General features: G+C 44.0%; 1 protein-coding gene across 5 annotated transcripts in view; it reads right to left on the bottom strand.

The window, feature by feature from the left end:
• The window catches only part of STPG2 (sperm tail PG-rich repeat containing 2), a 1,022,085-nt gene that overhangs the window by 925,194 nt on the left and 72,644 nt on the right, over positions 1-24,247 (bottom strand). For all 5 annotated transcript variants that reach the window (XM_068232236.1, XM_068232244.1, XM_068232254.1 and 2 more), the window contains exons 3-4: positions 17,739-17,848; positions 9,815-9,958 (exon numbers count right to left, since the gene is read on the bottom strand). In XM_068232236.1, the coding sequence (XP_068088337.1) occupies positions 9,815-9,958; positions 17,739-17,848 (254 nt within the window). The remainder of the gene's footprint in view (positions 1-9,814; positions 9,959-17,738; positions 17,849-24,247) is intronic.

Raw genomic sequence — 24,247 nt, 5'->3', positions numbered from 1 at the left:
GAAGCAGAAGTAATGACCCTTTGAACTTTCCTGCAGTAAAACTCTATAATTTCCCTTTTTCCCTGGCAGATAACAGGCTTTCAACGTCTATTTACTTTTTGGGAAATTGGACTGAATTCACAAGCTGTTCAACAAACTCATTTGCATAGACTCAAGTTTTAAAACTCTTGCTTTACTGAAAAACAGAAACGGACTGAATCCTTTCGATGAGCAGCCTGAGTTCGTGAGTAAGGTGCAGCTAGGGTGTGATGGGGTAGAGTGGAGCACCTCTGGGGTAGAGTGGAGCACTGGGTGAGTGATTGTGAATTGTGAGTGGATAAGTGCTTGAGGCCCAAGCAAATAAATAAAACATCTAACTTTGTGGTGAGGGAGGTGCACTTTGGCATTTCTGCCTTGATTGCTAGAAGACCTTGTTGCAGCCCTGGGTGATTATATACTGTACATGGAATGATATGTAGATGAAACAAATTCTGGTAATTCCCCAACAGTCACAATCAGTCACTAAATAGTAAGCCACAATATGTAGATTACACTATGATCCTCCGATGGTACTGCTGAATAATATCCATCCAAATAGAAAAAGATATTATCATGATGGCTGAAAAATCTAAATTAAAAATAAAAAAGCTAAATTTTCAACCACCATTATTTGCTGTAAGAAATCCAACATGATGAAAATACAAATTTATAGGTGTGATAAATATTGCCCAGATGGCAATAGTACAAAAGTACATATATAGCAAGTAGAGCATTAGTAAGACAGGCATATTTTGTATCTGTTATGGCCAGGGATCAAGACAACATAAAAACACCCCAAAACATACAGTTATAACACGTACATGAAAAAGAGGCTCTGGGAAATTTGGGCACCCAAAGCACAGAGAGGGTCTGATTACCGGTGATCTGCAGTATCACAGGAAATACAGATGTATACCAGATTATACGTGATCTGCAGTATCACCGATAATCCGATATACTAACTAACCTCTGTTCCCCTGAGTAGAGTGTAGTGTTTGGTGTAACAGTAACACTTGGAGGCCTAGGCCTCAGTGCAGCAAGGAAAACTGCACGGATTCCTTCCGCAGACCTGAGCTCTCCAAGACGGGAGGAGTCAGACTGACAGTAGGAAGGAAAGTCCGAGAGTGACACTCAGGAGGAAGTGTCACTAACAGGACGGGGAACCGCCTCCAATAGTGAGGTCGGTTCTCGAGGTCGGACAAGCCAGGTCGTAACACACGGACAGATAAAGTACAGATACAGTAGGCAAAGGCGGAGTCTAAGTACAGGCAGGGTTCAGCAACGGGTATCAGAAATATCGAGGTATAAAATCAGGAGGCAGAAACAGAGTCTAAGGACGAGCCGGGGTTCGGCAACAGGTATCAGAAATATCGAGGTACAAGATCAGAGTTCAGGAGGATAGTCAAGGCAGGCAAAAGTCATAACAAATAAATACAATCAAACTAGTACTTTAGCTATCAACAGAATCTAGCTAAGTGTAGGAATACAGCTCCAGCTGGTCCCGGCACACTTGCGGATCTGACTACGGATCTGGGTGCTCCCACATATGTGATTGCAACGTCAGACAAAGAACAAGTGAACAGCCAGCAGTATATATACTCAAGGACCTTTCCAGGACCTCCCTAATTGCTGGACCAATGAAAGTTGTGGAAAATGTCAGCTGACCAGCCTGGTCAGCTGACTCACTTCTGGCTGTTATTTAAACTCAGCCTCTGTGCTCGCGCGCGTGTAAGTCTGAATCTTGGTGGACTATCAGTCCCAGCCACACCAGTACTGTTTTGCAATGTATCTAGTGAACCAAGTGCGAGAGCCGCCTCCAATGCGGATTCCGCCGTTACCGATGCGGATTCCGCCGTTCCCAATGCAGATTCCGCCGTTCCCAATGCGGATTCCGACGCTCTGCCTGAGCGGCATGCGGCGGTTTTTCCGCGTTGTGGCGTCCTGCTGGACGCGGAAATAGCCGCCTCACCTTGAGAGGCCGCGGCTTTTCCGCGTTTCATTACAGTACCCCCCCCCCCCCCGAGGAGTGGACACCGGACAACTCCTACCAGGCTTCTCGGGGTGTAAGGTATGATATTCTTCTCTCAACTTATCCGCATGCATGCGAGTCCCCGGGACCCATTGTCTCTCCTCAATGCCATACCCCTTCCAGTGTACCAGGTACTGTACCGAGTTCTGGACAACGCGTGAGTCCAAAATTCTCTCTATTTCGAACTCGGGTTGGCTATCTACCAGGACCGGAGGAGGCGGAGTAGGGCCCACATGGACTGCGGGTTTGAGCAGAGAAACGTGAAACGACCTTACGCCCCGCATGCTGGCAGGAAGATCAATGACGTAAGTGACGTTGTTAATTCTCCTAGTCACGGAAAATGGACCCACAAACCTGGGGCCCAGTTTGGCAGAAGGCTGCTTCAAGGTCAAGTGACGTGTGGACACCCAGACTAAATCCCCTGGCTGAAATTCCCATTCCACGGACCATCTCTTGTCCGCTTGACCCTTCTGATTCTGGAATGCCTTCTGCAAGTTCCCCTTAACGATTCCCCAATTGTCCCTCAGTGACCTCTGTCAATCCTCCAGTGCTGGAAAAGGAGAAGAGACAATTGGAAAAGGGGAGAATTTGGGTGACCTCCCTGTCACAATCTGGAATGGAGAGAAACCAGACGAAGAATTCTTTAAATTATTTTGTGCGAATTCCGCAAAGGGTAAAAATTTTACCCAGTCACTCTGAGCCTCCGCAACGTAACATCTCAGGAACTGCTCCAAAGACTGATTAATTCGTTCAGTCTGCCCGTTTGTCTGTGGGTGGTAGCCTGACGAAAAAGACAATTTCATGCCCATTTGGTTGCAAAATGCCCTCCAGAATCCAGACACGAATTGGACTCCCCTATCTGACACAATGTCTTCCGGAATGCCATGCAACCGGAAGACGTGAATGATGAACAATTCGGCCAGTTCTTGAGCCGAGGGGAGTCCTTTCAGAGGCACAAAATGGGCCATTTTGCTAAAACGGTCGACTACCACCCAGATGACCGACATGCCTTCAGACCTGGGCAATTCCCCCACAAAATCCATGGACAAGTGGGTCCATGGCTCACTTGGGGTGGGCAAAGGCTGCAACCTTTCTATAGATGCCAGCCGGGAGGGTTTACTCTTGGCACATACCGCACACTCCCTGACATACTCCTTGCAATCTGTTGCCAAAGAAGGCCACCAAGCACACCTGGCAATCAGACCCTGCGTTCTGGCAGCTCCAGGATGACCAGCATTCTTATGGGCATGAAAGAGTTGCAGGATTTGTAAGCGAAATGGTAGTGGGATAAACATGACCCCTTCAGGTTTTCCCTCAGGAACATCCTGCTGAAAGGGACCCAAAACCTCTGTCCAATCCTCCCAGGTCTCCGTGGCAGCTAACACTAGTTTCTGCGGGATGATAGACTCAGGAGCGGGGGACTGTGCTGTCTCTGGTTCAAAACACCTGGAGATGGCATCCGCCTTAGTATTCTTACTACCTGGAGTATACGTAATCAGGAATGTGAACCTCGAGAAAAACAGGGACCATCGGGCCTGCCGAGGGCTCAATCTCTTAGCCCCCTCGATGTATTCCAGATTCTTGTGGTTGGTATAAACCGTGATCGTGTGCTCTGCTCCTTCTAGCCAATGACGCCATTCCTCGAAGGCTAACTTAATGGCTAGAAGCTCCCTGTTGCCTATATCGTAGTTTCTCTCCGCAGGAGAAAACCTCCCGAGAAAAATAGGCACACGGGTGTAATCTACCCTGTAAGCCTGAACGTTGAGACAGCACAGCTCCCACTCCAACCTCTGAGGCGTCTACCTCAACAATGAAAGGAAAAGAAGTGTCCATGTGTCTCAGTATGGGTGCTGAGCAGAACAGTTCCTTTAAAGTAGAGAATGCCTGTACAGCCTCAGGAGGCCAGTGAGTGGTGTCTGCCCCTTTCTTAGTAAGACCGGTGAGGGGTGCGACTACTGTGGAGTACCCCTTTATGAACCTCCTATAATAGTTTGCAAAACCCAAGAACCGTTGCAAAGACTTCAACCCCACCGGCTGCGGCCACTCCAGTACCGCGGAGACCTTGGCAGGGTCCATAGACAGGCCCGAGGTGGAGATTATATATCCCAGAAATGCGACAGATGTAACCTCGAAAATACACTTCTCAAGTTTTGCGTACAACAAATTCTGCCTCAGCTTGTCCAGTACAAATCTGACATGGGTTCTGTGATCAGGGAGATTGTTAGAAAAGATAAGAATGTCGTCCAGGTAGATTAACACAAACTTCCCTAACACCTCCCTAAAGACCTCATTAATGAGTTCCTGGAAAACGGCCGGAGCATTACATAACCCGAAAGGCATCACCAGGTACTCGTAGTGCCCGTTAGGTGTATTGAAGGCCGTTTTCCATTCATCGCCCTTTCTTATGCGCACCAGATTGTATGCCCCCCGTAAATCTAGTTTCGAAAAAATCCTCGCATCAGTGACCTGTGTGAATAAATCGTCTTTTAACGGCAACGGGTAGCGATTCTTCACTGTGATTTTATTTAGGCCCCAGTAATCGATACATGGTCGCAAACACCCGTCTTTTTTCTTAACAAAAAAGAAGCCTGCCCCGGCCGGCGACCGGGACGGCTGAATGAAGCCCTTGGCCAAGTTTTCACGGATATACTCCTGCATGGCTAATTTTTCAGGTCCAGACAGATTATACAAATGGCCTCGAGGGAGCATACAACCAGAACGGAGGTCAATGGGGCAGTCGAAAGGGCGATGCGGAGGCAACTTATCCGCAGCCTTCGGACAGAACACGTCAGCATAATCCGAGTACTGCTCAGGTACTCCTTCCACCTGTACACTGGTTTGACCTAGCGTCAGCCTCCCTAAACACTGCTGGAAACAATGAGGTGACCATGCTGTTAACTGCCCCGTGGCCCAATCTATCTGTGGTGAATGGATTTGTAACCACGGCATGCCTAGGATGATTGTGGAGGTGGACATATGTAATACAATGAACTGCAGTCTCTCTCTGTGCAGCATCCCTATAGTGACTCCCACTTCTGATGTCTGTGATAACGGATGATTCCTCTGCAGAAGGGAATCATCCACTGCTGTAACCTGGACGGGTGGTTTTACCGGAGTGAGTGGAATACCCAACCTTTTAGCAAACTCAAAGTCCATAAAATTAGCTGCAGCGCCAGAATCAACAAAGGCTTCCGTGAGCTCGGTCTTACCTTCCCATGTAATCGTACACGGGAGGAGCAACCGTTTATCCTCTAGGGACAGCTCCGACCGACCAATCTGCATTGACTCGGGAGAAGGTGGTGTCACTGGGGTTGTGGCGCAAGACACCATTCTGACACGGTGACTACCCCTGGTTTGTCTTTGATAGCGCAACCTGCGGTCGATTCGAATGGCCGCGGAGATGGCCTCATTGACTGTTCTGGGCTCGGGGTGACTTAACATTAGGTCGGAGACCTCATCCGACAACCTAGACAGGAAGTAATCTAAGAGGGCATAGGTGTCAAACCTGGCCGTAACTGACCACCTGCGAAATTCGGCCGCGTAATCTTCGACTGAACCCCTGCCTTGCCGTAAAAGCTTAAGCTTCCGCTCAGAGGTCGCAGCAAGGTCAGGGTCGTCGTAAATTACCGCCATGGCCTTAAAGAATTCCTCTACCGAGGTCAGAGCTGTATCTGTGGGGGGCAGGTTGTACGCCCAGGACTGGGAGTCACCAGTTAACAAAGTTTTAATAAAGATGACCCGTTGGGTCTCAGTCCCCGAGGATCGGGGTCTCAACTCGAAATATGATAACACTCTACTCTTAAAATTCTGGAAGTCAGACTTGTGGCCGGAAAATTTATCAGGTACGGGCATACGTATATCATTAGTCGGAGTGGATCGCACCGAATCAACTGACGTCTGAAGAGTTCGCACAGAGCCTGATAGGCCATCAATTAAGGCTTTGTGCTGGCCCAGTGCTTGATGGATGCTATCCACCGAAGTGGCAAGCACAGTCAGAGGGTCAGTGCGTGCGTCCATCTGTTTTTTGGTCTGGCGTTCTGTAACGATCGGTGAAGCACAGAGAGGGTCTGATTACCAGTGATCTGCAGTATCACAGGAAATACAGATGTATACCAGATTATACGTGATCTGCAGTATCACCGATAATCCGATATACTAACTAACCTCTGTTCACCTGAGTAGAGTGTAGTGTTTGGTGTAACAGTAACACTTGGAGGCCTAGGCCTCAGTGCAGCAAGGAAAACTGCACGGATTCCTTCCGCAGACCTGAGCTCTCCAAGACAGGAGGAGTCAGACTGACAGTAGGAAGGAAAGTCCGAGAGTAACACTCAGGAGGAAGTGTCACTAACAGGACGGGGAACCGCCTCCAATAGTGAGGTCAGTTCTCGAGGTCGGACAAGCCAGGTCGTAACACACGGACAGATAAAGTACAGATACAGTAGGCAAAGGCGGAGTCTAAGTACAGGCAGGGTTCAGCAACGGGTATCAGAAATATCGAGGTATAAAATCAGGAGGCAGAAACAGAGTCTAAGGACGAGCCGGGGTTCGGCAACAGGTATCAGAAATATCGAGGTACAAGATCAGAGTTCAGGAGGATAGTCAAGGCAGGCAAAAGTCATACCAAATAAATACAATCAAACTAGTACTTTAGCTATCAGCAGAATCTAGCTAAGTGTAGGATTACAGCTCCAGCTGGTCCCGGCACACTTGCGGATCTGACTACGGATCTGGGTGCTCCCACATATGTGATTGCAACGACAGACAAAGAGCAAGTGAACAGCCAGCAGTATATATACTCAAGGACCTTTCCAGGACCTCCCTAATTGCTGGACCAATGAAAGTTGTGGAAAATGTCAGCTGACCAGCCTGGTCAGCTGACTCACTTCTGGCTGTTATTTAAACTCAGCCTCTGTGCTTGCGCGCGTGTAAGTCTGAATCTTGGTGGACTATCAGTCCCAGCCACACCAGTACTGTTTTGCAATGTATCTAGTGAACCAAGTGCGGGAGCCGCCTCCAATGCGGATTCCGCCGTTACCGATGCGGATTCCGCCGTTCCCAATGCAGATTCCGCCGTTCCCAATGCGGATTCCGCCGCTCTGCCTGAGCGGCATGCAGCGTTTTTTCCGTGTTGTGGCGTCCTGCTGGACGCGGAAACAGCCGCCTCACCTTGAGAGGCCGCGGCTTTTCCGCGTTTCATTACAGTAGAATATCAGTAAATTTACCGATTAGCTACGCTTTGGAAAAATGTAAATGATGATAGTAAAATATGGGTAAATAATGCTGATATGATACAGTATTTGATTACAACTAAAGTTAACCAATTTCTCACACAGAGCCCACCCTCTACCTATGTCTAACCTTAACAACACCCCTGCAGATGCCTAACCCTAAATCCCCCCACCCCTTGCTGTTCTAGTACTGGGACCACCTGAAGCCCTTTGATAAGGGCTTGTCAACAGAGCTTGGCTGCACTGAACAGGCGCAGATGGCTTGTGCCGCCATGGTATCATGAAGCCTACGGGCTAAGTTTTTTCCTTACGAGCCGCAGCTCCATGCTACTGCGCAGGCGCAAGCTGGCCTGTGCCTGTGCAGTGCAGCATTGCTCATTCATGTACAGGAGAGCGGCAGTGAGCTTCCGGAGTCCCCAGTGCTAGAATGGCAAGGTGCAAGGGGATGGAGGAAGCTTCTGGAGGATACAGAGGTTTCCCTCTACCGCAAAAAGTATGTGACTTTTGCCTTTTCAAATGTCACAGGACTGGTTTACAGCAATCACGGGGTCAGGAGACAGAGACACCGAAGCTCTAATGTCAGCATGATAGTAAAAGCGAGTGGCCCACTTGACGGGGATGAGTGAAATATACTCCCTGGCAGGAATAACAGGACAGAAACAGAGTGTGGTTTTCAATCATCACGGTCTGGAAGCAGTTAAAGTGTACCTGTAGTGAAAAAAGTGCCCCAAATGGGTACTTTCCTTGGTAGAGGGAAGCCTCTGGCACCTTGTCCCCCTCCTCCTTGCTGTTCAAGTGCTGGGACCACCTGAAACCCATTGACAAGGTCTTGTCAACAGAGCTTGGCTGTCTTGAACAGGCGCAAATGGATTGCGCCTGCACACTATCACGCAGCCGAAAAAGCTTGGCTCTTTCCGCCGAGCACAGGTGTAAGATGGTCTGCGCAATGCAGCCACACTCATTCACATACAGGAGCATAGCCGTGAGCTTTTGGAGTCCACAGTGCTGGGACAGAATGGTGGAAATCAGTCGCTACAGGGGTAGAACCGGGGCACTCACCGGGACCTATTGCTGTGGTGCTCCGAATCTCCACTCCCTAAAGTGCCCGACTGCAAACACTGGTGGTGCTATAATGTATACTGCCACCATTTTTTGGAGTCTTTCCCCATCTCTCTCTCTGCTGCTGTCATGTGAGGGGTTCACATGATGCAGGCACATGACTGCTGCTTGTGAGTGAGCTCCCGCCCACCGGCTCCGTTCAAGCCTACCACCGCTGCTGTTGCTGGACCTCTCAGCCTCCCACCAGAAATGTAAGGAGGCCTACAGTACATGTATTAATCACTTCTTGTAGTTACATTGAATCTTCTCTCTGCAGCAATGCCCGGGTGCTGTGATCTTTATGACAGGCAGGCTCATGTTCAGAGTTGCATTCGGACATCACTGCACTTTCAAAATCATGCCTGAAGTACTGATTGTGAAAGTGCAGTGATGTGGGAATGCAACTCTGGACGTGAGCCTGCCTGTCAGACAGATCACAGCTCCTGTCCCGGCACTGCTGCAGAGGGAAGATTAGCATATGAATAAGGTCCTACTCTGTAGCATTTCCCTGCAGTCTGTGGAGTTTTTATCTTTTTTTGAAGTTGCAGAGAGTGTAGGGAAACTTGTGGTGAACTCTCTGCAACGTCAAACAAAGGTAAACACTAGACAACGCTCTTCCCCTCTCTCTCTCTGTCCACTTTCTCTCTACCCTCTCTCTGTGTGTCCCTCTCTTCCTCCCCTATCTCTCTACCTCCCCCCTCTCTCCTCTCTGCCCCCCTCTCTCCTCTCTGCCCCCTCTTTCTCTCTGTCTCTGGGGAGATCCCTTCTCTCTCTTTCTCTCTCTCTCTGTCCCCCCTCTCTCTCCTCTCTTTCTCTCTGTTTCCTCACCCCCTCTCAGTCTCTCTCCTCTGCCCATCCCCTCCCCTCTGTCTGTTCTCTCACTTTCTTTCCCCACTCTCTGCCCCCCCCCCCCTCTCTTCCCACTCTCTTCACCCTCTCTCTCTACCATCTCCTCTCTGTGCCTCTCGCAGTGCCCCACTCTGTGCCCAATTGTGTGTGTGTGTGTGTGTTTTGTGCCTCTCTATGTCTCTCTCTCTCCCTCCCCTCTCTTTCTCCCTCCCCTCTCTCTCTGCCCTCTCTGTGTCCTCTCTCTCTCTCACTCTCTCTCTCTGTCCTCTCTCTACCCCCTCTCTCTGTCCCCTCTCTTATGTTACACCGCTTTTAATTAGATGTAATTTAGTCCCACCCACTACCAACACATAAATGGCCACGCCCATTTTTGGTTGTTGCCCCCTGGTGCCCATGGGTGCCCGGATCTCCTAAGATCCTAGCTCCTGGTGGAAATAGGTGGGGGAAGCATATGCTGGAGACAGAGGCTTCCCTCTACCGTAGTAAGTGACTTTCGCTATTTTGCTATTTCAAATGACACAGGTTTGCTTTACAACAAAAGTTAAATTTCCATTTAACTAGATCAGAGGCATACACCATATAAATAAATTACTTTGTGAGACTTTGGAGGGGTCTTCTGGCTGTCCATTTCCATACCAATCTGCAGATCATAAGCACCAGGCCCAGGGGAAGGGGATGGAAACTCTTGAAACCGCTTCTCTTTGTTCTGAATGCTTTGTCCTCCTCTTACCTTTTCCTACAAAATATTACCCACAATGATTGCATTAAAATGTGAGAATATCATTACCTCATATATACGACAGCTGGAACATCTGCATGGAAGCATTCAAATGAAGCTGGAGAGTTAATAACAGGATGCAACCAAGCTTGTAATTGTTAAAATAAATTTGCTACTCAGTATAATAGTATAGAACACTTTACAGAACTTTCTGCCAGACTAATAGCCTCATTTGTAACCGTAACAACTACAATAAATGTAAATATAATTTCTAGGCAATTTTTTTCTTGTTATTTATAAATGAGTATAATAATACAGTATAATAGGCATGCATATATTAGCATGCAAGGTGTTTCCTGGATTTTCTGATAGAAAAAAAATGATATTTTATAAGTACTAGATTCTAAATGCCGTGTATATGTTAAGCCATCTTTCACTGTGGTGCGTTGCGGTGTAACAGACCGTTTTGTAACCGCATCTTACCTCATTGAAATGCTTCATGATAGAGTTGCGGTATAACGGATTGTGGTATGGTAACGTACGTACACACAGTGTGTTACAGTGTGTTACAGCTAAATGCACGTGTTAACAGGTACAGTGAAGCATACTTTTCAACAACTGTATGCTTTACTCTGTGTGACACAACAAGGCCTTAATGTGCAGTACTACATTTTACTTCCATTGCTTTATGTGTTGGTGTCACGGGAATGTTAAATTGTTACCCAGACAGTAAAATTCTTTGCAAATGCAAAATTCTAAGTAACATCCATTTACAAGTTTTGCTGTAGAAATCAAAACTCCCTTCAGTCCCAATAGCAGAGATAAACTGTCTAGGGACACTGTAGATTTGGTAATCATGAAGTTACTGTACATTTACTTTTTAAAGTATCTGTATAGGTTTCAAGTATTTTATTAAGATGCATTCATTACACAGGCAAATTTGTGTTTGCTCTGTGACAGCTCTTGACCTCTGCATGCAGTATATACAGCAACAGCTGCCTAGTGTTGCTGACAACTTTTACTGAGATGGAAGTGATGTATACATATCACAGCATGTAGGATCCATTTTCCAAGTGTAAAAAAATGTTCATTGCAGAGTTCTGAGAAGTCTTTTATACCAGACTGTACACTGTTGCCATAGTTTCCAGAAAGTTTGCTGTATCAACTGCATACCAAAGCTGAAAGAGAATATTTAGTGAGATCTAGTTCAAATTGTCAGGTGAAGTAATGCCATATGTTATCATAGCTCCCAACTGTCCCTTTCTGGGGGACAGTCCCTCATTGGGAACCAAATCCCTCTGTCTCTCTTTTTTTCCTAATTTGTCCCTTTTTCATATGAATTTTTCTCATGAAAAACATTTTAAATTGACTCTAAATTGTATTCTCGTCCTTTAAATTAATATATTTCTTACTTTGAAATGTTATTATGATATAAAACTAACAAGGATATATTGAACCAGTGTGGTTTGAATGATAAAACCCTACATTTTGCTGTTAAATTCTTTGTGATATGCTTGAGTAGGGGTGTGGCTGAGTGTGGCTAAAGGTGTGTCAGGGGCGTGGCTTAAAGTATCCCTCTTTCTTAACTCAAAAAGTTGGGAGGTATGCGTTATACAAGTTACTAACTGTAGCCACGTATTTTTGTTTTAAAGTGTAGTTACAGATTTTAAGTGTAGTTAAACAGTAAACAGCTATCTAGCATTGTTTTTTTTATAATTCGGTGTCAGCAATGCAATTATAAAAGTATGCATTTAAATTTATCCTACAAAATCTATTTGGTTGGGTGACACAAAATCTAAAGTCCGGGCCGCAAATTTTTAGTGGTGGCAGAGTTTGCAGTTCCCACATATTACCACACCTACTCTCCTGTTTTCCCTCATCTGTTTGTTCTTGTTTCTACCCACCTGTCCCAGACAGTGATGAAGAAGAAGCCATAACTGGGTGATAGGGGCTGACTTTAATTTATACATAAGATTTGCTGTGGAAGCCTGGGTGGTAATTCCCTTGCAATGGCCTAACTTTACCCCCACCCTACCTATGCTGACCCCTTCCTGACACCTAGACTTCTCTATAATGTTTTTACAAACCAATCTTTAACATCTCCCCATGTTTACCCATTTCTGGCCATCATCTCTAAAATCTAAATAATAATTTAACACTACTCTACAATAACTTCTAACACCCATCCCTAACTGATAATCCTAACCAATGTTTACCTTCCTTCATCTTTACCCTCCGGCATCTTATACAAGCACAGTGAAATCAATAATTTTGGATATTAACCAGTTCACCCCCAAGGGTTTTTACCCTAACGGACCAGAGTAATTTTCGCCTGTCAGTACTCCTCAATTTTATTCCCTAATAACGTTATTACTACTTATCACAAGAAAATGAACTATACCTCGTTTTTTTTGCCACCAATTAGGCTTTCTGTGGGTAGTACATTTTGCTAAGAATTATTTTATTCTAAATGTGTTTTAAGGGAAAAATAAGAAAATAATGGAAAAAAATCATTATTTCTCAGTTTTCGGCCTCTATAGTTTTAAAATTAAACGTTCTCCTGTGGATAAAACGGACACGTTTTATTTGCCCAGTTGTCACGATTATTAAACCGTTTAAATTATGTCCCTATCACAATGTGCGGCGACAATATATTATTTTGAAATATAGGTGTTATTTTTCAGTTTTTTTTTTTTTTTTTTTAAACATATTTTATTTGTTTTTTGCAGAGTTTAATGACAAACAGTCGGTAGGGTTTACATGTTCCCTACATCAGTTAGAAACCTGAGGCACCAGGTCAAGTTGTATAAAGTTTACATTACTTGCTTTAACAGTGAAGGTGCCTGATATTTACCTATTTAAAACCATAAACTCCCCCCTCCCCCTCCCGCTAAACAAGGAGAAAAACTCCCCCCCCCCCCCCTTCCCCCTCCCTTGGTCAATCCTTTTTAGAAGGTTTATCATTAGGGTGTGTTTTAGTTGAGTTCCAAAAATTTTTTTGTCGTGGTTTGTCTTGTACGAGAGTCCAGAGGATGTCTTTACTTTAATTTGTGATTTCCAGCCTCCCCAACGTGCCTTGTAGTTGGGCAGTGCAATACCAGCCAGTGTATTTGAAGTGATCCATGAGGTTGTTCTTTTCGGTTGAGGTAAAAGTGGCTAAGATGAAGGGTTTCCAGGTTTTGAAAAGGTGTTTGGTTCGCTTTTCCTTGTGTACCAAGGCATCTAGCTTGTCTAGGTTGAACAGGTGTGTTAATTCTTCCTTGACATCCCATATGGAGGGGTGTGCTGCGTGTATCCATTTATTGAAGATCACTTTTCTAGAGGCAATAAGGACAATGTGCGGGAATGTGCCTATGCCCTTGGCTGGGGTACTTTCACCCTCATCACATGCCTTAGGGGCTTCGTAGTAATTAAATAGCAATAGGGCCGGGTCTAGCTGGAGTTTCTGCTTGCATGTTTGTTGTATGTAGTCCAAAACTTTCAGCCAAAATGTTTTGATGTGTGGGCATGACCATACACAGTGTACTATGTCTGCATTTGGTAATTGGCATTTGGGGCATTTTGGGGTATAATGTGGTGGAGGTCTGGCATATTTAATGTTGAAAGCGTATTTCGCTCTATGGATGAATTTGAGGTGCGATTCTCTCCACTTTTCTCCTATCATCAGCTTTCTAAAGGTGCCTAGTCCTGATACTATTTTTGTTGCCATGTTTGGGTCTGACAGGTCCTTGTTCCACGCCTGGAACGAGGAGCATGTCTGTGCGGAGTTGTCCTGGCTTTGTAGGGAGGTTTGTAATTGCGATAAGGATACCCTGGTTAAGTGTGGGGCTATGAAGGTGTCAAAGGCAGTTAAGCTCACTAAGCTAGAGAGGTCTTTTAGCTTGCTGGATATAAAGGCTCTCATTTGCCCGAAGTACAGAAAATGATGAGGGGGGAGGGAGAATTTTGCTCTAGCTTCAGAGAATGTTAATATTTTGTTTCTTCTTAGTTGTATGAGCTGGCCTAACTTTATCAATCCCCTCCTCTCCCAGTCCAGAAATCCCCTGTGTGTTAGGCTAGGGGGAAACCCAGGACTGCCCCAAAAGGGCATGTATTTTGTGACCTGGTAGGGGGGTTTAAATTTTTTGCAGACCTCTTTCCAGGTGATTATTGTATCTCGCATCGTTTCGCTGTATCTAAGGCGTAGAGGGAGAGATGCGGTTTTACTATGCAAAAGACCTGCTAGGGTCCATGGTTCGGCGTATGTTGCCTCTAGTGTGTAGTTAGAAAATATACTGGTGCCATTTATCCAGTCTCTGATGTGTCTGGTCATGCATGCCAGGTTGTATCGTCTGATGTCTGGTATGTTTAGTCCCCCTTTTTCTTTGGGCATCTGTAGTTTACGTAGGGCAATCCTGCGTTTTCCTCCACCCCATAGGAAGTGTGCAAAGGCCCTGTTTAAGTCTTTAATATCTGAGTGTTTCACGAGAATTGGAAGAGTTTGAAGTGGGTATAGTAGCCTGCCAAAGCTGACAGACTTGATCAGTGCCGCCCTGCCCACCAAATTGATTGGGAGGTTGGCCCAATTTGATAGTTGGCGTTTTATGCTGGAGATCAGTGGGGTATAATTCAGTGTATATAGGTGGTCTGGGTATTTTTCAGTTTTATTTGTCTTTTGTCTGGTCCACAATTACAAGCCCCTATGTAAAGTAAAAGTAATTTCCCATCATAAAATATACATTAAAAAGCTGAGCCACTAAGGCAGCTATTTATTTTTGAGGGGTTTTTTTCGTTTCTATTTTGTTTTTTAATTTGGGGGGGGGGGGGGGGGTTAGTATGGGCTTTGGTAATGAGTAATTTATTTTATTAGTGTTGGTTAAGTATGTATGTGTCTGTAGGTGTGAATTTAATTTTTGGCCACAAGATGGCACTGGTGGGCATTTTCCCGATATAGGAAATGCTCGCTTTTTTTTTTTTGTACATTTAAATACTTTGTGACGACTTCCTGTTTTATGAATGGATGCGGCCACTGTTCGCGGTCAAGTCCATTCACTCCAGGCATTGCGATTGAGTAGAGGACCGCTCAGTCCACTTCCCCAATCGCTCAATGCGGAAACCCAGCGAAAACGGCGGCGGTTGCGGCGCGCACACGTGCGGAGCAGCGGCGGGAATGCGCGACGTATTAAAACGTCATGTTGCCATTAATGCATGACGTTTTAATACGTTACAACGTCGTTAAATGGTTAACCATTTCAGCCCGCAGGGATTTTTCACCTTATGCATCAGAGCAATTTTCACCTCCCATTCATTCGCTAATAACGTTATCACTATTTATCACAATTTATTGATCTATATCTTGTTTTTTCTGCCACTTATTAGGCTTTCTTTGGGTGGTACATTTTGCTAAGAATCATTTTTTTATAAATACATTTTAACAGGATTAATAAGAAAGAAATGGAAAAAAATTCATTATTTCTCAGTTTTCGGCCATTATAGCTTTAAAATAATCCATGCTACCATAATTAAAATCTATGTATTTTATTTGCCCGTTTGTCTCGGTTATGACACCATTAAAATTGTGTCCCTATCACAATGTATGGCGCCAATATTCTATTTGGAAATAAAGGCGCATTTTTTTCCGTATTGCATCCATCATTATTTACAAGCTTATAATTTAAACAATGTTCGTAGTATACCCCCTTCAAATGCATATTTAAAAAGTTCAGACCCTTAGGTAACTATTTATGTCTTTTTTTTTTTAATTGTAATTTTTTTTTCCATTAAAAATTTTATTTGGGTAATATTTTGGTGTAGGAAATAAACAGTTATATTTGAATGTTATTATATGTGTAAATCGTAATGTAAAAAAATATGTAGATGTAGTTTTACTATTTGGCCACAAGATGGCCACCTTGAATTTTTTTTTCCTCCTTGTGCTTCTCGCTAAGCGGAAGCACAAGGGGGATGTGGAAATTTTTACGTACAGAAAGACTAAAGCCTCTTGTAAGAGCGCTTCGGTTTTTCTGCTGGGGACACGGATCGGTGATCGGGAACCATGTTCCCATTCACTGATCCCAGGGCTACCAGGGGACACCACGGGGGCGCGCCCGCGATCGCGCGTGGGAGCACGCCGACGTGCGGCACCCCAACAGAGCAGCCGCCCGGACGTGAGCTTCACGGGCGGGCGGCAGAAAAAGTTAAATAGTTGACGGTTGTCATCAATTCTAACTGGAGAGTAGCATCAGCTATGTTACAGCAAAATGCTGGACCCAAACCTACCCGTGGCCACTGTGGCTGCTATGGCAGTGGCCACATGCAGTAGCGTAGTAATAGGGGGTGCAGAGGTAGTGACTGCATCGGGCCCTCTATCACAGTATTTGCTTTCCATTGGTCCTGTGCTCATAATAAACACTTCTATAGATGCTTTGAATAGTAGTAATCCTTAACACACTGTTACTCATCCTCTTTTTGCAACTCTGACACTGGTTGTCCTTGGCAGGTTTTGGTGCGCCATATCAATCGTTATGTATAGAGTGCTTGGGGGGGCATATAAAACTAGCACCGGGGCCCAGAGCTCCTTAGCTACGCCACTGGCCACATCTGACGTCATTGAAACCTGCAGAGATGTACTGCTGTGACCGTGATCCCACAGCAGCTGTGTCTCGCCAGTGGTTGACAGTCAACTGACCCCGTGAGAAGGTGTTGCACCAGCAGATATAACAGATGTTTTCCTCCCATAACACTAGTCACTACCGAGACCAGTTTTCCTTAGCATGGAGTGGCTTGTGTTATGGGAGGGGTGAAAGTGGCTGTAGCAATGTATACAAACCTTCTGGTGAACACTGACAGTTTACATGTAAAATTCTACATTGCAAACAGAAAGCGTCATTGCAATAACATTTGAAACGCACATTTGTTTTCTAATTACATTCTGTGAAACGCAATTAAAAGGCTGTATATGAACTAGGCTTTAACCATTGTTACGACTGTAACTTCCTTATGTACTGATCAGCCTTCTTTATGTGACTTTATTTCTATTTTAAAGAAAAAAGGGACACCGAGGCATGTTCCCATCTGCAGGGCATGCCTATGTGTGCCCTGATTGCTGCTCTACATTCCCCCTGCACTTTGCTAGAACCCCTTCCACCCCCAACCCCCCCCCCCCACCCCCGAATCTGGCAACATTCACATGTAAATAGACTACAGCGAAGGGGCTTCCCACTGCAGGCTAAGGAACACCTGCAAAATGCCCCTTACCCGCCTATCAGAGCGTTCTAACAGGGTCTCCGCTGCTTGCTTCCCTCCTCTCCCCTGCCCCTTCACATCAATCAGTGTTGTGCAGAGCACAGGTGCATCCTCAGCAGCATCATGACACTAAGGTCACGAAACTGAAAGTGACTGACTGCTGCAGATAAGAGCAGTGGGGAGAGAAGGTAATGAGCGCTGCAACCCCCACGGACCAGGCAGAATGTTTGTTTTTTTAACTAATAGACCTGGCTCAGATTATCTTTAAGCAATTTGCATAAAAAGTGTGTCACAGCACATAAAAACACACATAACTGTACAAATGAACTAACAGTTTTGCAGATGACATTCCCTAACCATTAAGTAAAGTGTTACTCTGTAAAAAATGACAGCCACTAAAGCAATTAGCCTGAAATGAACAGAAGCAGATGGTTTAGAAGCAGCACTCCAGCTTGGATGGCTTTATCAGGCAGGAGGCCTGCAATACAAGTCTGTGCTCTTATTGTATTCCAGCTTCCAATTTACTGTATATCTTTTCTCATTTAGATAATGCATGATTCATTATTAACTTTACCTGTAAATTGGGTATTTCATAGTGTCCTGGTCCAGGTGCCACAGAGACAGTTTGTGGCGTACTGAAGGTAAAATCCCGTTTTGACATTGACAGAAAGGGAGCATATCCACCTTTAAAAAAAATAAAAAAATCCAAAACTATAAAAACAAAACATGAAAGGAAAACATCATCACAATTGTCATTAGTAGATAAAAGTGTGCATAAACATCTATGTCATCTATGTTTGTTAATGTTTGTAGATTATAAAAATACAAAGTACTGTATTAGGAAAATTAAAGTAACATTCCACAATTGCTGTTTAAAAAAATCCCTTCAGCTCGGAGTTACACTTTTCAACGAATTGTATAAACATTATTTCAAATTTCTTATTTTCGTTGTATCTGTAGAGACAGCTTACCCCTTGCCATTAGCTTAGGGTAATTACTGAAGGTGATTACTCCTGCATTGTATTGCTTCCTACTCCATTCAGCCAGTTATACACACTAGGGTGTTACTGGGCAGGATGTGCCGGATATACTCACATATACAGTGGTGTGAAAAACTATTTGCCCCCTTCCTGATTTCTTATTCTTTTGCATGTTTGCCACACTTAAATGTTTCTGCTCATCAAACACCGTTAACTATTAGTCAAAGATAACATCATTGAACACAAAATGCAGTTTTAAATGATGGTTTTTATTATTTAGTGAGAAAAATAACTCAAAACCTACATGGCCCTGTGTAAAAAAGAAATTGCCCCCTGAACCTAATAACTGGTTGGGCCACCCTTAGCAGCAATAACTGCAATCAAGCGTTTGCGATAACTTGCAACGAGTCTTTTACAGCGCTCTGGAGGAATTTTGGCCCACTCATCTTTGCAGAATTGTTGTAATTCAGCTTTATTTGAGGGTTTTCTAGCATGAACTGCCTTTTTAAGGTCATGCCACAACATCTCAATAGGATTCAGGTCAGGACTTTGACTAGGCCACTCCAAAGTCTTCATTTTGTTTTTCTTCAGCCATTCAGAGGTGGATTTGCTGGTGTCTTTTGGGTCATTGTCCTGCTGCAGCACCCAAGATCGCTTCAGCTTAAGTTGATGAACAGATGGCCGGACATTCTCCTTCAGGATTTTTTGGTAGACAGTAGAATTCATGGTTCCATCTATCACAGCAAGCCTTCCAGGTCCTGAAGCAGCAAAACAACCCCAGACCATCACACTACCACCACCATATTTTACTGTTGGTATGATGTTCTTTTGCTGAAATGCTGTGTTACTTCTACAACAGATTTAACAGGACACGCACCTTCCAAAAAGTTCAACTTTTGTCTCGGCGGTCCACAAGGTATTTTCCCACAAGTCTTGGCAATCATTGAGATTTTTTTTTAGCAAAATTGAGACAAGCCTTAATGTTCTTTTTGCTTAAAAGTGGTTTGCGCCTTGGATATCTGCCATGCAGGCCGTTTTTGCCCAGTCTCTTCCTTATGGTGGAGTTGTGAACACTGACCTTAATTGAGGCAAGTGAGGCCTGCAGTTCTTTAGATGTTGTCCTGGGGTCTTTTGTGGCCTCTCGGATGAGTTTTCTCTGCGCTCTTGGGGTAATTTTGGTCGGCCAGCCACTCCTGGGAAAGTTCATCACTGTTCCATGTTTTTGCCATATGTGGATAATGGCTCTCACTGTGGTTTGCTGGAGTCCCAAAGCTTTAGAAATGGCTTTATAACCTTTACCAGACTGATAGATCTCAATTACAGTACTTTTGTTCTCATTTGTTCCTGATTTTCTTTGGATCTTGGCATGATGTCTAGCTTTTGAGGTGCTTTTGGTCTACTTCTGTGTCAGATAGCTCCTATTTAAGTGATTTCTTGATTGAAACAGGTGTGGCAGTAATCAGGCCTGGGGGTGACTACAGAAATTAAACTCAGGTGCGATAAACCACAGTTAAGTTATTTTTTAACAGGGGGGGCAATCACTTTTTCACACAGGGCCATGTAGGTTTTGAGTTTTTTTTCCTCACTAAATAATAAAAAACATAATTTAAAACTGCATTTTGTGTTCAATTATGTTATCTTTGACTAATAGTTAACGGTTTTTGATGAGCAGAAACATTTAAGTGTGACAAACATGCAAAAGAATAAGAAATCAGGAAGGGGGCAAATAGTTTTTCACACCACTGTAAGCCGACCCGCTTATAAGATGAGGTACCCACTTTTCCCTCAAAAACCAAGATAAAGTGATTGACTCATGTATAAGCCCCCTCCAAGGTATAGTCTTCTCCACAATAGCCATATGTGCCCTCAGTACAAGTCAGCCCCCCTCTCCATAGTCAGATGTGCCCCAAGGATGATACAGCTATGCCTCAAGACGCCAGCTTCATAGATATGAGATACAGCAATTGCCACACAGGACAATTCTGTTTCCACATTCTGCTCCTCTAGCCAGGGGACACAGGTAGACTTGAGCAGCACACTCTGCACCCACATACAATGTGGGTCCTTCCAATCTTCCACAAGAGGCAAACGCACAAGCCCAACACGTCAAACATGTCTGAACAGTCTTGTTCCAAGGTTTACACAAGCTGTGTTATCATGCAAGAACTGGGCTGACAGAAGTAACAGTCTCTGTCTCTGAGGAAAAAAAAACATATTCAATATAACAATCAGTGAAATAAAGTAATATTTTTTACAATAAATAACTATAAAAGACTGCAGAGCCATATGTTCATCGGTGCTTACTGGCACCTGTCTGCATCTTCAGATGTCCACTAGGCAGGTTTTGGTTCTACTGAAAAATAAAAATAAATAGATTGTCTCAATTCACTTCCCCTACCCCTAGTAATACAGCAACGACACAAAAAAAAATGGCTGTATCTTAAAGTGGTATGAAACTCAAATCTCATCAATGGCCTAAAGCATTAAACACAGCATAAAACTAATAGCAAAAAAGGATACAAATAGTGTCCACGTTACTGGAAGGGTTAATACTTCTACTTCACTCAAATGCTAATTTATGAGATTTCTGTTGTAAAATTAACAGATTGAATTGAGCTATATTAAGCTGCGTAAAGAATGCAGAATAGCTTCTGCTGTATCCAGAGGGAAAGCAGAGAACTTTGTCTAACTTGTTTGCACAGCAATTACTTACAGGGACTATTCAGTACAAAATAAACATTACTTCCTGCTTCCTCCAACTCACTCTCTTAGGCCTCTTGCACACTGCAAGTGATTCTGATTCAAATTCCGCTTTTTAATCAGTTTTTACATCCGATTCCGATTCCGATTTGCAGTTTGCTCCCTGCACACTGCAAATCAGAATCTGAATCGGATGTAAAAACTGATTAAAAAGCGGAATCTGAATCGGAATCACTTGCAGTGTGCAAGAGGCCTACAGGCGCGTACACACGCCATACCGCTGGCAATGACGGGTCCGTCAGACCCTCCCACTGTTTCGCGCTGTCAGCAGACTGATAAGGCTGTTTCTGACTGATCTGCTAAGCGGATCATTCAGAAACAGCTTTATCAGTCTGCCGACAGAGTGTACACAGTGCTACTGTCGCTGAACAGCCGTCCAGCAGGAGGGTCTGAATTGTAAACAAAATAACGACTAACAGTCTTTTCATGTTTTCTGTGGCTTTTGTGTGTGTTTAATGTTTTAGAGCTAAAATGTATTTTTGAACAGATCACTAGCATATTCACAAAATGTATTTGGAGGGGGAGTAAGTTGAGAATCAATTATAAATTGCAGACAGCGGCTAGGATAAGGGGTGATCTGGCCGTCCCAAATCCCAAGGTCTATCATTTTTCAGCTGTATTAACAAGGATCGTTGACTGGCATAGACATTTAGAAGAGACAGATGCAGATAGAGGTGGAATAACTTGAAAGCTCAAAAAGTAATACACCCTAGATAGAGGATTTTGCTAAGATAGAGATAAGTGAAAAAACAGGCCTAAACCTGATTATTCATACTCTATCGAATTTTAAGAAAGGTAGGGAGCAAAGTGAGATGTCCCGCTGGCCTACCCTGGTTTCCAATCTTGAGTTACATAAACTTTCCACTGGGAGTGCCTTGAAAGAATTATGTTAAATGGAAGGGAGAACATGTATTAAAAGCTACAGATTTGATTGCAATGGGGGAATGGAAATTGTTGAGGGAAGTTTTGTAAAATCTGGCTCCTGGACATGTGGAGTCATGCACAATTTGTGCATTTCCTAAGGAGATATGGCTCCAAAGAGTCCTGGAGCAGGAAATTATCCAATTTTTGAGGTGTTGTGGACAGGAGAGGGTCCATCAAGGAGTATGTGATCCCCAATCTATTTCCTTCTGGTCAACACTGGGAACTGGGTGGGAGAGAGACCTGGCAGAGACCTTTTCATGAGTAGCAATGGAGAAAGATGCTGGCAATGGCCAGTGAACCCTCCATGTCAACAAGGAGTCAGAAAGATGGGTACAAGATCTTGGCACTTTGGTACTATACACTTATTGAGTAGGGTGCTTCCAGGTGTTTCTGCATTATGCTGGCAGTGTGGGGTGGATAAAGGAGACATCCTACACATCTTCTGAAAATGTAAAGAATTGAGACCCTTTTGGGAGGAAATAAAAGCTTTATGGCTGAGATAGCAGGTTTGAAACCACCAAATGACCCGGCTTTCATTCTCCTTCACCATAATGAGTGATCACTTACAAAATATAAAGAATATCTAACTAGGCATCTGGTGAATGCAGCCGAGATATTAATGGCAAAACACTGGAAAACGACATGGACTCCAAAGGTCCAGGAAACTCTAGGGGAGATAGAAAACACCTAGAAAACGGAGGAACTCACCCATTATATTCAAGACGATAGTCAGTCTTTTTGGGATACTTGGTGAAAAAAATGGTTAGTGTTTAAAAATTCTGACGTTTATTTGCAAAAAATGGAGGAAGTAGATGAGAACGGGTCTACTGCTGTCTGCTGCTCTTATTGAAGCAAGATTGGTTGTGGATAAGACTGAACATTGTTTAAATGTTATACATTTTTGATCAATGATAAATAAAAACATTTAAACAAAAACAACTCTCTGTGCGTGGTCAGGAAAGCAGAGTCTTGAGGGATCAACACCTCCCCAGGTATGATGCCAACTGTATAATGCAGTCTAGATGTGTGACCACACCCTTTTTCTGAGATGCAGACCTCTCTGCTGTGCACATTCTCCTGACTGACTTCCTTGTCTAAATGACTTCTCTTTGAATGGTCAGTGGAATATAGCTGAGAGTTGCAGAGCTGCTTTCAACTCCTTTGGGTGGGGCAAATGCTCCCATAGTCTATTCTCTTCCCCAATTTACATTAGAGAACTAAGTGTTTACAAAAAACACATATTGCTTTTAAATGACGTGTGGCCAAGTCAAGCTGAAATGTAACATGTTACAAAACAAAGCTAATTTAAATATTTTGAAAGGGAAATGTTTGAAAGCTTGACAGTGCCCCTTTAAAATATCGGTTTCATCAATATAAACCATAGACGTTACATGCTGGTGTTACACCCTGAATATCAAATATATGTATCCATGCACGCTGTGCATATTCAAGAGACTAAATTGATTTCACACTGTAAGAAAAAAAACCTCCAAAATTGTTTTATTAAGCAATACATTTATTATTACATACAGTATAACTGGATTATGTTGAACTCCACTTTCATCTAAAATGAGAGATAGCAAAGCAGTATCAAACCAGCTCAACTCTGTGAAGTTTTCTGGGACAGGAGACAGATAAAAAAGAACCAAAACCAATGATCTTCCACAACTGACAACTCACACAGCTCAAAGGCTAATTTCAGGTTTAGTGCTTATATTAATTTAACAGAATATTTTTCAAAATTAATTATGTTTTAAAAAGTTTTGCAAAGTAGCACTGTAATCTGTGCAGAATAAAACAGGAAAGCATCTGCTGCAGGGATCAACCACTTCTCATTTCAGCCCGGTAGCATATACTGTATTTTTCAGACCATAAGACATTCGGCACCATAAGACACACCTAGATTTAAAGAGACTCTGAAGTCTCTTTTTTTACCTGTATTGTCATAAAATCCTCTTAAGCATGAATGCCCCAGTTGAATCGCCACATCCCCACGGCAGATGAATGATTTATTACAGAGGAATAGCCCTGCAAAGCTCCTGGGCTCTCAGGGATTTACTTCCTGGAAGAGGCAGAGCTTTGAGCTGTAGCTCTGCCTCCTCCACAGTCAATCTCTGCTGATGGCCGCCTCCTCCCGCCCCTCTCAGTCTTCTTTCACTGAGAGGGGCGGGGTTTGGCCGAGATCCGCAGAGATTGATTGGGGAGAGGCAGAGCTGCAGCTCAAAGCTCTGCCTCTCCAGGGCAGGAGAATCTGCGACCTGCAAAGTCACAGAACTTTGCAGGTCTATTTCTCTGTAATAAATCACTCATCTGCCGCGGAGATGCAGCGATTTAACTGGGGCATTCATGCTTAAAAGGATTTCATGATAAATACATGTGAAAAAAGAGACTTCAGAGTCTCTTTAACCACTTCGCATTT

Source organism: Hyperolius riggenbachi, chromosome 1, assembly GCF_040937935.1.
Source record: "Hyperolius riggenbachi isolate aHypRig1 chromosome 1, aHypRig1.pri, whole genome shotgun sequence".
Classification (NCBI taxonomy): domain Eukaryota; kingdom Metazoa; phylum Chordata; class Amphibia; order Anura; family Hyperoliidae; genus Hyperolius; species Hyperolius riggenbachi.
The sequence above is the reverse complement of the archived record's forward strand: the minus strand, read 5'-3'. Positions and strand labels throughout refer to the sequence as shown.